Genomic DNA, 16,529 nt, shown 5'->3' on the forward strand with positions numbered 1-16,529 from the left:
CATCTGCAGCCCACATGGTTATACAACATGAATATGTTGGTTATAAATGAGTATGGCCATACTTGTTGCTGTAAAGATGTGGCTTTTGGCTTCAGGCTTGGAGGACTTAAAAAATGTTAGCCCCTGGCAAGAGGAGGGCCATCTCTTCTGCATTTAATAGATATAGTTTAGTCTACATGAGATTCAAGATTCAGTTTCCTGTATTGACAGAGTAGTTCATTTCTTATGTCACACAGATGAAAGCGAGTCTATAGAGAGGTTAAATTGATTAAAGGCTTAAAATTGCTTTACAGGATATCAGAAAAATACACTTGTTTGTTTGCCTAGAAACAACCCGATTGCCCCGAGTCTGTCAATATTTTTTGGAAACAAAGCATGCAAGGACTTTTTAAAGCAGTTTGCCATGTATGCTTAGATTTGGGGTTTTTTAGTGCTTTCTATAAAGATGAAGAACTAACTGTTTTCCCAATTTCTTTTAAATGCAGAACTATGGACTGGAAACTGAAAACCTAAAGACACTTTCTCACAAGCTAAATGCGTCTGCCAAAAACCTTCAGAACTTTATCACTGGAAGAAGGAGAAGTGGTCACTATGATGGCAGAACCAGCAGAAAATTACCAAATGATTTCCTTACCTCAGTGGTGGATCTGATTGGAGCAGCAAAAAGTCTCCTGGCTTGGCTAGACAGGTAATTTCAGGACTTTCATGGATGACCATTTTAGTCATGCACATTCACCTACATGTTCATATGCTGTTTGTTAGAACTCTATATTATAAAGTTATACCTACAAGTTGAAGTTACCTGCTTAAAAAAAAAGAACTATCACAATATTTGGTCTGGATCTGCATGTGTGGTAGAAACTGTATGAACACAAGTTTTCTCTCCTGAAGAGAAATCCTCAGAATGCAAATAAAGTATGTTGAAACAACTTCTGCCATAGTCAAAATAAAAAAAAAAATTTCCTTCCAGTAGCACCTTAAAGACCAACTAAGTTAGTTCTTGGTATGAGCTTTCGTGTGCATGCACACTTCTTCAGATACCTGAACACTTCAGGTATCTGAAGAAGTGAATGCACACTTCAGGTATCTGAAGAAGTGTGCATGCACACGAAAGCTCATACCAAGAACTAACTTAGTTGGTCTTTAAGGTGCTACTGGAAGGAAAAATTTTTTTTATTTTGACTATGGCAGACCAACACGGCTACCTATCTGTAACTGGAACTTCTGCCATATTTGGAATATATGTCTTCACCCATTAGGAAGGAGCAAAATAATGACAGCTCTTGGTACTTTGTTTCTTATTATTTGTTTCATTGAAACATTTGTATTTTTATTTCACTGAAACATGTATCTTATTTTTTAGTTTGAAAATCCACATTCCCCCAAATTAAATAAAAAACATTAAAGCTACAAAGATAGACCATCCAGAAAACCCCCAAATGCAAAGGAATGATAGCCTTTTGGGCCAACTGCCTAAAATATGGAACTTCAGCACACAAGACTATAGCTACCTGCTGCATTCCAAGGCACACCTAGATGTTCTTCCAAGGAAGAACTGGCAGTGTAGGTAGGGCTCATATGAAGGGCTAACTAGGTATAAAGGCAAATTTGTTACATGCGATTCCATTTTATTTTCATTAGGACGAGAAATCATGGTGAGAGGGGTTAACCCTTTCTTCCCTTGCCATGATCCTGATGAAAATTGGCTCCACAATCTACTATTAGCCCAGAAAGAAAAACTTCATTGGTACCATTGTTTGTGTTCTCTGAAGTGAAATTCTGAACCACATATCCATGGTAGCTATTAAATGTAAAAATGGGAAAAGAAGCAAAGGTATATTCAAGGTGGGTCTTCATATTTATTTGGCTCAGAGTATTAAAGATGTAAATATTGCCAGTTTGAATTATCCCCTGAAACCAATTGAGAGCTAAGATAATGATATGATTGGGGTAATAGGCTCCAAGCACCCAACTCCAGTTAACATCCTGTTTACAACATGTTACAGAAATCCTATATGGATGTGATCCAGGCATGGATTACTCTGCCTGCTCATTCTTCTTTCATTTAAATATGGCCTCAATATTTAGTGGGGAAGTCTTCAAGGAAAGAGTAGATGAATTTGGAAGTGAATCACATTCCTGTTTATTGTGTGCGCTTCTGCTTACCATTAGGCCTACTATTAGAAAGACCTGCATCTCTGTGTCTTTCTTTATCTCTCCAGAGATGAACTTCCAAATGAAGTCTCAGTCTTCTCTATTGCTTTTCTTGAAGACTCAGTAACTTTATACTGCATATTAGTAGTGCTAATTAATCATTTTGGTTAGTGCTGACCTGTCTTTATCCCATACTTAACAACATTTTGCCACTGTAGGGACACACATGTAACAGAGCATTGCCCAAGCTTGCTATCCCATTGTTAAAGGATCTATACAGCTATATGCTGTATCAATTTACTCTTCAATACCCTGCAGTTTTTCAGAAGATAATAGGATATTTGATCTACAATATGTTATCAGGAGCCCAATACTGTAGTTTAGCAGCTGCAGTGTTTGGAATAGTAGGTTGTGCACTGCATGGTACCTTACTAATCATGTGTGTGAATCTTAAAATACGACAATGCAAGAAACTCAAAATAACAACATTTTAACAAGATACCAAAGGGCAAAAATGAAAGTGATTTACCATGGACAGTAACGTTATCCATCTTGTGTACCTACTATTGTGGAAGAAAGTTGTTTTAGAAGCTGTGGTTGCTAACTGTTCTTATATATCCTGTTCTTTCCTCCTTCTCATGCCAAGTAATACTGCTTTCTTTTTGCATAATTGGCTTCAGTGGTCTCATTTTTGTCTTCATGCTTCCCCCAATCTAAAACCCTAAAGCCTCCAAAGCTAATGCGCTGTGGAGTATGTTAAGAATGAGATGAATATTTATAAGGTTCTCTTTTTTTTTACTCGCTTTCTTTAGGACCACTTCACTCTTTCCTGGTCCACCTGTTGAAACAGCCATTTCAGTGCAGTATTTAAATCTGCTCCATTTGGCAGCAGCATTACACCTCGCCCTTCCTTCAACTCACTGTTTCCTCTGAGATTTCTGTTATTTTTTCCATCTTTCCATGCTTTTAGTGTTGAATACAAGTGAGGGGAGATGGCAGGAGAATATTTTTACAAATGCTTCATATTTCCATGTGAAACAAATTTAAAGGGTGAGAAGAGAACCACGTAACCTGAAGAATAGGACCAGGAATTTCTCAAAGAAATGTCTTTTAAAAAATATCATTGAGATAGAAAGTCTTGAGCAAGCTTAATATACAATTCTTTATAGTTTGGAAGTCATGTATGAAAGGGTTTAAAATAATCTGGCTTAGAATTTCACTCCACATGATTCTTTTTGTAGCTATCCTCTGCTGTGTCATTTTATAGAAAAGTACTCATGAGAGCTCCAGAACCAAACACTGTTTACCTGATTGTCTGAGATAAATCTTTTTTCCCATTTTTCCTTATTCTAGTAGAGCATGCTAAAAAGCTCAAAAGGCAAACAACTGTGGTAGTTTATAATATAGATAATGGTGAAGATTAAAGTGCTTTGAATGGAAGTTACAAGTCAGAATGGGGTAGAATTGTCGTTAGTGCTGTAGAAAAATCCAGAAGGAGACATAACTGATGATGGCTGGGAAATGTGCTACGTTTCTGGCATGTGTTGTGGTTAATATTGTGCCCATGCTAAAATGTTCATCTTCATTTTCTCTCTTCTCCTCTGTTTTCAAAAGAGGTTTTGCAGAAGTACAAAAAGGCTTTTGAACACTCCCCCCCCCCCAGAACAAGCCAATGAATGTGCTGAGTGACCTTGAAATGCACTATGACAGTTTGGGGGTGGGGGAAGAAACATAGGATAATGGAATGGGGCACCACAGAGGTGGGCATACAGTGCAACAGTGAAGAGGAACATTGGGCACTGCATTAGTATGCAGCAGGTTCCAGTTACAGGTGTAGAATGCACTTGGGCTGACAAATCTAAAGGAAAATCTCTACTCAGTCACAAAGTTTGCTGGGTGGCCTTGAGAAGTCAATGTCTGTAACCTTAATCAAAAGGAGCACTACAGAGGGGGAGGGATAGGGTTATCACATGTACACATCTGATTTTTATCTGTGTAGCAAAAGTAAAAAATAACAAATGAGTCCCTCAGGTTCAAGGATCATAAGCAGAAAGATTCACTCTTAGTAGAAGTTGTGTAATTAAAATTTCCAATGTCCCTTTATATGAAGAAAAAAACATTTCTTTCATTTAAGGTCAATCATAGTGCTGTGTTTCATAGTGCAGCCTAAATCAGTTCAATAAATGATGCAACATTCCTGCCTTGGGATGTAAATAATGTTGTATTAGAGTAGCAAAGAATAGCATGAGAGAAATTTGCATCTGCACAAATGTTGTCTTTTTTTCTCTTTGGGGACCAATGTGTTTCTTCTTTTCTGGTTATTAACCGGTTTTGCCTAGTGGTTAGAGGGTATGGTCAATCTTCTCCCTTCAAATTTAGTTGCAGCTACAGGGTAGAAGATATTTTTTCTCTTTCAATGTTCTCCAAAATACACAAATATTGTAGATAGCCATTTTTATCCATTTGGAAAACTTCAAAAGCCATAGGATGTTAATACCCTTATTACGTTCTGACAATTCAAAATGTCATAGAACCCTATGAATATAAAACACTTCAAAGGAATAAGTTTCAGCAATGGCTACATGTAATGATCTTGTACTGTAACTGCTTTCAAAGCAGTGTATTATAGGCATAGGGAAACTCGGCCCTTCAGATGTTTTGGGACTACAACTCCCATCATCCCTAGCTAACAGGACCAGTGGTCAGGGATGATGGGAATTGTAGTCTCAAAACATTTGGAGGGCTGAGTTTCCCCATGCCTGGTGTGTTATATATAACTGTAGCATATTTGTTTTTCATAAATGCTATTGTTGAAGTCATCTGTGTATACTTACTACTTAAAGAGAAATAAAATGATTTCATTTTATTAAACTTTTTCATTTTTTCAGATCACCTTTTGCTGCTGTGACAGATTATTCTGTAACAAGGAACAATGTCATACAGCTCTGTCTTGAATTAACAACTATTGTACAGCAGGTATGAGGTCACCTTCATATCTTGTTTAATTTTATTTTAAAAGAAGCATTCTGTGTAATATTGTAAACAGAGGTTTCCTCTACAGTCAAACCATTTTTATTTGCTTAATAATTAAGATATCTACAGTGCCAATTCCTGCCTGGTAATTTTAGAATACTTCATTTTATGTTCATTTCCTTGTAGGGAGAGGAGAGGAAGAATGTGTCAGGAAATTTTGTATTCTTTGGAATTCCTACTTAATATTAAGTAATTCATTTCCAGTATCTTAGAGATGTTTCATTTACCACTTTGTGAGAAATTATTTAGAAGGCAGGATATACATTTATTAAATAAAAATCTAATCCCCCTCCCCAATATAGAACAGTATCCTGTTTTTATGGCTATTCACCTATAACAGTATAACAAGGCAATTTATTAATTTGCACATTTGACTTTTCTGGAGTGGAAGGAATTAATATTCACTGTTGATCTATTTATTAAAGAATATAAAGAAGGAACAGTATCACCAGGCAGTTTAACACTAACATATGAACATATTAGATTACAAGTGAGTGGGACCAAAGTGGAGAAAAATCAGCCATAATGATCATAGCTGTCTCCCATCTGTATTTTATTATACTTTAGTCAGTGTCTCATTTTTACTCATGCCCCTTTGGCATGTTTGAAAGATTGCTTCTGCACGTGCAAAGTTGGCCCCTACTTATTTGAGATAAGTTACCTACAAGTAATGTTGATTTAATTGAACATGCATTTATTATAATACAAACAGCCTGGACAGGCTGTGGCTGGACAGAGGGTGAGATTCAGTTAGTGCAAGTAGTGCTTTCTTATGCAGCTAGCGTTCTTGTTCATCCCCCTGTTGCAGCCCCCTGCACATTCCTGCACACAATCTGCTCTGGAAGGTTGGGGGACATTCTGGAGCAGATTTTGGGGGCATGCCAGGGGTGGGAGAAGGAAACTGGAAGTCCCATTGTGCAGGCAGATTTCCATTGCATAGGATAATATCAATAATTGTCTTGTAAATTTTGTGTATTTTTCATTATACAATTTAAATTAAATACCCATGTTTTATTGTTTACATTTAGAAGTGTTGTGATGCTAACTGGGGACTATCATACTTCATCAAAATTTATAGTTAATATTGAAGGTATCACATACCTGTTTTTAGTTCATAGCATTTGAGATTTATGACAGAATTTATCTGAAGGACTACTTTTAGAAGATCACTTTGACTGCATGGAGATTATATAAAATTAAATAATGGCAGGGATTATGCAATTGTTCTTATATTCATTCTTATGTTTGAAGGCATGTATAAAATGTATTGGGTCTGCTGCATGGATCTCTCGGTTTAATTATTACTTGTTCACTGTGCTTGAGAAATATGGTGGTTTGGGGCTTCTTGGACACATTTACTTTATAGTTGCATTTTGACAAAATGTATTAAGGTTTTAGAGCTGCCATACTTATTTCAATCATAGTCCTATATAAATAAGCTCAATAAATTATTGTTAGTTAAATACATTTTATAAGTCTTTCCCTACAATTCATATTATACATATATATAGAAGCCATTTTGGCAAGATAGCAGTAATAATAATAATACCCACACATGAAAGTTCCTACTGATGTCTGCACATAATTTCTTCAACACATTTGATATAATTCCCATAACAGAAATCTTTATGTGAATAATTGTATACTGCACAGGGGATCATGTGTTTTGAAGCCATCTCCTGAACTATGCTCCTTTCTATGTAAAAATGTCAGTGAAACATTCCATTCAGGCTGGTACTTAATATGGGTACTTAGGAAAGCATGGATTGTCTCTTCTTGACGTGTTCACCTGATAAAATAGTGCTGCAGCTTCCTAACATACCTTAAGATGTATGCAGGGAGATGTATGCAGGGAGGGAGGGAGAGAGATTTCTACATTAGGTTTTTTCTTCACATCCAAATGCTTCCAAGGCTTCCTTTTGGAATCTAATCACAAAGCCCATGTTGATTCCACACTCTTGCAGATAGGTGTTGAAAGCCTCATCTACTTTTTGTTGATTAGGGGTTTCAGAACAGCAGAGTGGTAAAATGTTATTTTTATTCGTATTGCTCCCACAAGCCCCTTGCTCATACTGCTTCAGGTGGAGGAAAAGGGCTTTGTGTTTTCTGTTTCTATATATATATTTGAAAAGCAGCATGTACAAAAATCTGATTGGTTTCCATTTCTATAAGCATTGTGCATAGAACTGGTTGTCCTAAGTCTATCTCCCTGGCAACACTGGTTGTCCTAAGTCTATCTCCCTGGCAACAAGAGCCTTTTCACAAGTTATATAATAAATTATATGTATAGTCAAGGTCTTTTCATAAGTTAAAAGTTTAATTATTTAAAATTCCATTTGTAGAAAAGAGAGAGGCTTCCAGTAGCTTTTCCTGTGGTTTAAAGATCACATTTATTTGTCTTAATGCTTATTAGTGCCTTCTCATACTTCAACAGTGAAAGAATATTGCCCTGGGAGACAGCTGTGTGGGCATCTTCACCTACTTGCTAGACATTTCAGCTGACATTTATGTAGATAATGCAATAGGCTTCCATCTTTAAGTTTAGTGTAGGTGTGAGTGCCTTCAGTTATTTCCCGCATATTCACCTCATTTCATTAGAGAAAGATATATGAAAATTACTGTAATGCATTTCTGTACAGTTTCTCACAAGTTTGTTGCATTTCAAATACTATGGCGGTGGTAGAATTCACATGGGACAAGCAAGAAACAAGGAGTGAGGAACTAAGTAGGTAGGTCCTGGAATAACTAGATAGGTAGGATAATAATAATTTATATTTATATGCCGCCAGCCATTCTGGGTAACTTCTAACAAATTAAAACATCAAACACAGGAAAACATTAAACGTTAAAACCTTCCCTATGCAGGGCTGCCTTCAGATGTATTCTAAAAGTCATATAGTTTATTTCCTTGACATATTACAGGCAGGCATTCCACAGGGTGGGCGTGACTACCGAGGAGGCCCTCTGCCTGGATTCCTGTAACCTCAATTCTCTCAATGAGGAAGCTGCCAGAAGGCACTTAAAGCTGGATCTCAGTGTCCAGGTTGAACGATGGGAGTGGAGACGCTCCTTCAGGTATTCCGGGCCACAGCCATGTAGGGCTTTAAAGATCAGCACCAACACTTTGAATTGAGCTCAGAAGCATACTTGGGAGCCAATGTAAATCTTTTAGGATCGATGTTATATGGTCCTGGCAGCCACTCCCAGTCACCAGTCTGGCAGCCACATTCTGGATTAGTTGTAGTTTCCAAGTCACCTTCAAAGAAAGCCCCACATAGAGCGCACTGCTGTAGTCCAAGTGGAAAATAACCAGAGCATGTACCACTCTGGCAAGACAGGGTGCAGGCAGGTAGGGTATCAGCTGGCGTACCAGATGAAGCTGGATAAATTTAGTTGTTTGGAAGCTTTGGATAGCTAAATGGATGTGATGCACTGGCAGAGGAAGAGGAGTGGGGGGGGAGCGCACCGCCCCCGGCAGCGTAATCCAGGTGGGGTGCCATCGCAGCTGCGCCCCCTGCCCACGCTGGGTGCCACACCTCTGCAGGCAGCATGCCACACCCCCAGGACGCACGCCACACCCCTGTGGGCAGCGTGCCCCACCCCTGGGACACATGCCAGCCCCGCCCCCACCTGCTCTCTGCCCCCTCCCCTGGTGCCGGAGAATGAAGTTCCGCCACTGGTGTGATGTAGATATATATTTGCAAGACTCAGAAGGAGACTGAGCCATATGATAAAATGGGTATACTGTGATTTTGCTTTGAGCCATTATTTAATGGAAATTGACTTCCTGGTGCAGATCTTTGCATGCTCTCCCCAAAACCATACAGCAGGGGTTCCCAAACTGGTAATCTGTGGTATGTCTTTAAAAGTACAATAAAAAAATCATATAACATGTAGCACAGCTCATGGCAGTTGCTACAACAGAGAGAATAAACATTATCCCTCTGAATATGGTCGTATTATTCCAGTGCCTTCTCAGTGACTCAAGCTTTGTGGAACTGAAGACATGTGCCACTTTTGCCTTAGTGGATGATAGATTATCCTCTAGCTGGATATTTTGAGGAAACAATAGTAACTTGCTGTTTGCAAACATAATCTATGTTTGTCCTGTATTGGTGAAAAAGGATCTAGTCTAGTGGACTGAGCATGGGTGCTTTAGATGTGTCTACAGTTGTGCATGGCTGCTGCTGTTGTTAAGTAGAGCATGCTGTCATAAATTTAGAAAAACAATACAGCAATTTTACCTGGTGGCTGCATGAAACATTGGATATGCCAATATTTTCTTATTTTTTCCATTTTCCTTTACGGTGAGGATTATTTTAATTGTAAACCTTAAAAATATGGAGAATTTATATTTTCTAGTTGTATGCATGTATGGATTTATGTTTCAAGACAGCTCTTCGAGTTTAAGATTGTGAACTTGTTTGTTCACATTTCTAGGGCATATTTTTGTTTCTATTGAATTAAAATAAACAAATAATAGGATTAAATTTGCTTATTTATTTTTGGCACTGAGGAATGTATTTAAGTGTGTGTTTATATGTGTACGCGTGCTTGCATTAGTTATTTCATTTATTATTATTATTTTTGAAACTATACTATATTGATTTTCCGGTATAATAATTAAGGAGACAACAATAACATTAGAACAACTCACCCTGCTTTCCAAAGTAGAGACAGTGTTAAAGAATAGGGTTTTTTATTTTCATTGTATGTTCCAACCATAATACTGTACATAGAAAGATTACTTTTAAAAGATAAAAATAAGAACAAGGCTAGGATTCTTAAAACAGCCAAAGACAGCAAAAGCTATTGAGCTCATTGTTGAAATAGACCACAATCCTGTACACACTTGGGAGTAAGTTTCACTGAGCTGAGTGGGATGTACTTCTGAGCAATGTGCATAGGATTGTGCTGTTAATTGGTAATGCTATCAGTACTTTTTTTTCTAGAAAAACAGGTGCCAGTACTCACCATGAAGTTGTAACAGTGAGTGCCACACTTTTTAACAGTAACAAAAAGAGATGCTAGTACTGTGTATCATTGAGTACCCCCCCCCCCAAAAAAAAAGTACTGGCTATCAGTAATAATGTGAAAAACTGTTTAGAAATAGGACAAAGTTACATTCAACTTGGCAGCTATTTGCATTTTTTAAACAAGACTTTAATAAAAATGATTTGTAGAAATGTGAGTCCTTAATCTTCATGCTGTACCATTTCCCACTGATTTTAAAGTAGCATAGATTATCTGTGAGATTCATCATAAAACACAAACTTTGACATGTGGTGAATATTGCGGATTATGGAGGCCAGAGTAAAACTGGGGAGGGGGAGAGTAACTCATTAAATTATCAGTGAAAGAGGTCAATGTGCACAGAAAGGATTCCTTTTGCAAGTAACACATTGAATACATATTTATTAGAAGAATATCAGTAAAATTCATTGGAAATGGTAGATGGGTCACTGGGAGAAAAAAAGTATAATTCTTTTTTTAAAAAAACATCCCACTAAATAACTATTTGTTGCAAAAATAATTAAGAAATGAGGAATATGCTAGGGGAAATATCTAGGGCCTTACAAAATATGTAAAAAATACACAGTTTCAAATATTAAGATCATTAATAAGTAGTTTTCAATGGGGGGTGCATTGCTTGGCTACTGCAGTGCATCTACTGTAAATGAGGGGGAAGGAGCACCAGTGCTATATATTGCCTTCAAGGTACAGAGTGAAAGAAGCAAAGATGTCCTGAAAAACACTTGTTTGTTTTCTGGAAAGTTGTTGCTTTACTTAGTGAGTGGTTAGAGATGATAATGGGCTAGATTAGAGGTAGTTAATGGAAGCTTAACTCTAGCGAGACAAAAGTGTTCTTGGTTAGGGGGGAAAGGGAACTAGGAATAGGGATTAACCATGTTTTGGATAGGGTAGTACACCCCTTGAACACTCAGTTTAGGAAGACTCCTACATTCAACTTCGCTTCTAGGTGCTCAGTAGAGGCCATGGTCAGGGTTGCTTTTGTCCAGTTTACGCTGGTGCACATAGTGGCACATCCCTTATTTACACCAAATATTACTGCAGTGTGCTCTGTGTGGGGCTCCCTTTGAAGAGTCTCTGGAAATTTCAGTTGGTCTACAAAGCACCAGGAAAAGTTTTGGTGAACGCTGACAACTGGATGCAGATAGTACTTACCGGTACTTTTACAACAGCTGCATGTTCAGGTGCGATTTAAGGTACTGGTTATTACCTTTAATGCTCTAAATATTCTAGGTGCAGGATAACTTGAGGGCTGTCTCCTTCCACATAATCCTGTCCTCTCTGCAAGATTTCACGCAAGGTGCTTTTGCGTGGACAGACGGAGTCCCCCCCAACCCCAGGCGACTCCTGAGTGGAATAACAACTCAAGACAATATGCTATGGGATTAAAATTGGCCACAACTTTATTAAAGTTTCAGATGTAGGGAGACCTTGGCTTAGGCATTGGGCGTTTATCCCTCCCAGTCCCTGGCTGGGGATCTGGGGAACATCAGGGTTATCCAGAGTGTGTGGGGATTGGGCTGGCTCTGGAGAACATATGTTCAAGCAGAGAGCCCACCCCCCATTTCACCATTGTCACAGGGGAGAGCAATTACATCCAGTTGGCGTATGGCCAATGCTTCCCCTCAGAACAACCCCTTTAACAGGGGACCCTGGGATCACCACCGTGGGGGGCGGGGGCGGGGGTCACCGCTTCACGCCCACCCCCATTAAGTGAAGATAGACTAAAGGATTCCACCCAATGCCTGAAACTGCCAAAGTTGTGACATTTTGCTACAAGGAAGGCAAAACCTGCCAATGCAGGAAAATTCCTCTCCAGCCCTTCAACAGCGACCATGATGTAGCAGCACCTGTGTACCTGTGGAGAAGAGGTTAACCTGCAAAGGAAGGCTTAAATGTGGGAGGGCAGGTTGGGAGAAGCTCTGGAGCCAACTGGCGATTCCCAGGTAAGATCCACCCTCTATTGTGTGGGTATGGCGGTCCCTCACCCTACCTGGCCAGGTCCCCTGGCAACTCCTCCCCAGGTGGGATTGGGTAACTGCTTAAGGTAGGTGGAGACCTCCATATATCCAGCCTGAGGAGGGTGAAACCAGGCTATATGGCCACATAGGATCTGGGGGGCTGCGCGCGACCACGCAAAAGGCACCCCCCATTTGATGTGTGGAGCGGTCATTCCAATGATAGAACATTGGAATGTCCAATGGGACATTGGAGATACATCCTGTGTTACTGCCTGGCCCTGAATTCTGGTCCACATAATTGTTTTTAAGATATCTGTATTTTTCAAGCGTTACTGTCATTTGTAGGTCTCTTGCATTTTTTTGCAACAGAGATAGAAAGATTTTATGAATATATATTTTTAATAAAATATGTCCTGTGCAGTAGTTAGCAGGGCTGATGCCTTTGGCCTGTACTCTATGCTGTTGGCTCCATTTCATATATTGTGTTATGGTGTCAGTCTTGGCCCATGGTCTTAAGTTGCTGCTGTATAAATCACAGTTCCCTCAGATACTGAAACTCTCATGATTCTAGCTCAGTTTTGGACTGTTTAAACCTTTTTTTTTTGTTTTGTTTACATAATGCACTTCTTTTCCTCATATATTGATAATGTGAGTTTGTATTTTGCTTTTAGAAAACTTCATTCAGTGCTATCCATTCCGAGTGATTTGCGCAAACAAAATGCTTACTGTTTCTTTGAAACTATGTAGTTCCCATGGATACTGGCATCACAGTTTCTAAACTGTTAAAACTGAAGGAGCTGTACTTGAATTTAAATAGCTATGTCTTAATTCTCTTCTGTTGCATTATATTGTGTTTAGGTAGAGTTTTTTTGTGGGGAAAGGTCCTTAACCAGTGTTAGAAACTGAGATATGAAAGCTAGGAGCTAAATGGCACATTAAACCTAGATTATGGGCGCAACAACGGAATGTCTAGGCACACTTTTTAATAACTAGAATACAAAGATGAAAATGAATGAACTGCAGCTAAAATATTACATTCATTTTTCACGTGGTCTAGTCCCCCCCCTGCCCACTCTTCTAATATTCTTAAGACGGTCTCTAGAGAGCAGCTTGAAGTGGAGAGGCAGAAAAAGGTCTTCCTTTCCTTCCACTCTGCAGTTTTAATCTGAAATCTTAGGTGCAGTACTGCACCCAGAGCTCAGAAACTGCTTGCACTAATGAAATTCCCTGTCACAAAATGCACCTAGAACAATGGGTGTTTTGAACACTGACCATAAAAAAGTGGTGGGAGTTCATAACAGTTGTGTAGCTCTAGCTGTGTTGAAGGATGCATGAGCCTAGATATTTAGAACCCTGTAAATGAGCAACTTTCATACTTATATTTCATAGCAAGCACTGAAAGTTGCTTTTCTTTCATTGTGTATACTAATAGCTAGGACAGAAGACAGGTTGCTGAAAGCACATTTATGACTAGAAGCACTTAATCCTAAAACCTGGTGCACCTGCAAATACTTTACATTTATTTTTAGATATAGTACTGACATTGCAAGGATAATAAATTCACAGTTGAAGCCAGCTGTGACATTAGCAAATGTTGTTCACATTCCTTCAAATTATTCTGTTTGAATTTGAGACTTCTGGAATAGCAGGAAGGTTTTGAACACAGTCAGTGAGCTAAACATGAACCTTTTTGTGTCCTAAACTGCTTTGGGGACCCTCAGATTCCCATTACTTCAAAGTGTATCCTGTTAACAGGTCTTTGCTCATAATTTTAAAAGTAAGAAGTCCCACCCTCCTTATAGTACTTTATGCAACTTGCTCCATGGCTGAATTATGCTCACTTGTGCTCATGTTATAAAATCTTCTTGGTAAGTCTTGGGCTTTGCCTGAGCTATAATTGACCCAACTTCCCCCCCTGTGTTCTGGATTTCCATCAGGTTGTATTCTGAGGAACATGGTTATGGTGAATTGGGCACTCAAAAATAAATGCAGAAGAAAGGGCATTCTTTTTATTTTCTTAGGGGTTTTGTTTGTTTGTTTGTTTGTTGGCTGCCTTCTATGTACTTCCCCCAAACTTGTGCTAGAAGAGCGGTGGTGCTTTGATCTGTTTTCTCAGAATTAAAATGCATGTGCACAAAGAAAATGTTATGTTTCCCTTCCACCAGATCAGATTAGCTCATCTGTTCCCTACATTAGCACAAGTGTGACTACAACGACTCACAATGCAGTCATAATCGCATCTACTCAGTTGTAAGTCACACTGAATACAGTGTGATTTCCCCCCCAGTAAGTTGGTACAGCATTGCAGCCTAAATTTCCTAGAAACATTTATCTGGCTAGTTTGCCTTTATTTGTTGGTGATTCACAGCAGTTTTGTTTTAAGAATTGTTTTGGTAAAAAGTTACCTCTGAGGAATGGCAACCTTTGGTTGTAAACCATGTCTCCCAAACAATCATACCATACTTCATCTCCACTTCTAGTAAGTTAAAAGTGTGCTTATTAAGTATCCTTAATAAGAAATACATCTGTACATCAATAATACAGCTTTAATCCTTGATTTGTAGTCTAAAGTCGTCATTTCTTTCTGACATGCCAGCTCATGAAAAGAATTATTTTTGCCATGAAAAAAGGTCTGCTAAAATACCTCTCCTGGAAAAATTCCAGAAGGATAGCCATGTTTTACTTTGTAACAAATACAAGAAAGCATATATTAAAAATAAATAAAAACAATTTCATCATTGTTTAAGCACCACTGGTCTCTTCAAATTAACCCAGAATGATCATGAGTTTTTCTGTAGTCCTTGCCATATTACCTAAAGTTCCTGCAAGATTTATCAAGACTTGCCAGCATAGGATACAAATAAACTTATGCTAACTTTGGAGCAACGGATGGCACCAACATGTCTCTATTAGTCCTACCATTAAAAAATGTTAAAGATGAAAGATAGGTTTGTTTTACTCTTCAGTGTGGATAAAACGGCCCGAAAATGTAGGCTTCCTTTCTACTGAGAAAAAAATTGTGATATTGCAGTGTTGAATTCCACCCTAAGTGGTTAAGTGTGCTTAGCAACAGTAGTTTTTCTGTATCTGGAGCCTTAGAATGGTGCTTCTACATTCTCCTTTCTAATTTTCTTTATAAATGTTTGATTGACTTATTCAAAAAGAAAGAAAGCTAAGAGCCTGGGGGCCCTCCTGGCTTGGACCCTAGTACATGAGTATCCCCTGTACTCCTGCTGTGTCCCCTGTCACCAGTCCTGCCTCTGATTATTGAATAAGTAAACCAGGAATAGAAGGAATTGGAAAGAATGGTGAAGGAAAGATGCATGCATGCACATGTGGGGAGGTGACATGGACATTATTTCTATATGAATACAGCTGGGATAGAGGATGTTTGCAAAAGTCTATGAACAATTAAAATCATTCCTTTGTTTCTAGATTTAAACATATCATTGGAGCACAAAAAATAGTATTATTTCCGTAATATTTGATGTACTCTGTTAATTTTGTTTTTTCCAGGATTGCACAGTATATGAAACAGAGAACAAAATTCTTCATGTGGTAAGTAGAATTTTAAAAACAATATATGCTGATAATGAACTCAATTATTTGAGTGCCAATTCTTATAGGAACAAAACTGCACCATGCAGGCTGACAAGGGTTGCAGCCCCCCCCCAAACAGCTCAGTGAGAATTGTATATGCTAAGTGACCACAAAGCTGGCTGACTGTTGGAGGGTCCTTTGGAAGAAGAGAAATATAATGGTTTATCCTGAAAAAGGGAATAGCACAGTGCAACATTTTCTTTCAGATCCCTCTGGTTTCCTTTAACAGTCTTTGATCACTTCAGCATTATCTTGAACATTATCTTTTAAAGTGCAAAAGTAATCAAATAGTCAAATATGGTATGAAGCTTTCTCTTACAATGAGAGCCATCAGAGCCCTAAAGGGTGTCCTTACTTCCTAACAATAGAGAGACCATTCTTCCTACTCTTTCTGGCTCTTTTTATAAATATTCACATTAATCCTCATTAATCCACAGAGTTTCTTGCTTCCCTTTCCTCCTGTTTGTGCATTCTACTCCCCTCTGCTTCATAGAATCATAGATTTGTAGTTCCTCCTGGTTTCTCTCCAATCTTTGTGTCTTCTATGAAGCAAGGACTCACTTCCTCCTTCTCTTATATTTTGAAAGACAGTGTGTATATGCATGCTTATAATATGCATTAATCTGATTCTGTACTGTGATATGGATTCTGGTAAACTAGTGGCTGTAAATAATGTAAGTATAGCTCTAGTCCCAATTCCTTGTCTAACATATAGTACCTCTAACATATAGTACCTCTAACATATAGTAC

General features: G+C 38.5%; 1 protein-coding gene across 3 annotated transcripts in view; it reads left to right on the forward strand.

Moving 5' to 3' along the window:
• CNKSR2 (connector enhancer of kinase suppressor of Ras 2) overlaps positions 1 to 16,529 on the forward strand; it is a 133,805-nt gene that overhangs the window by 21,433 nt on the left and 95,843 nt on the right. For all 3 annotated transcript variants that reach the window (XM_083612261.1, XM_083612262.1, XM_083612263.1), the window contains exons 3-5: positions 486 to 688; positions 5,043 to 5,130; positions 15,696 to 15,737. In XM_083612261.1, the coding sequence (XP_083468387.1) occupies positions 486 to 688; positions 5,043 to 5,130; positions 15,696 to 15,737 (333 nt within the window). The remainder of the gene's footprint in view (positions 1 to 485; positions 689 to 5,042; positions 5,131 to 15,695; positions 15,738 to 16,529) is intronic.

This window comes from Podarcis filfolensis (assembly GCF_964270895.1).
Source record: "Podarcis filfolensis genome assembly, chromosome: 4".
Taxonomy (NCBI): Eukaryota; Metazoa; Chordata; class Lepidosauria; order Squamata; family Lacertidae; genus Podarcis; species Podarcis filfolensis.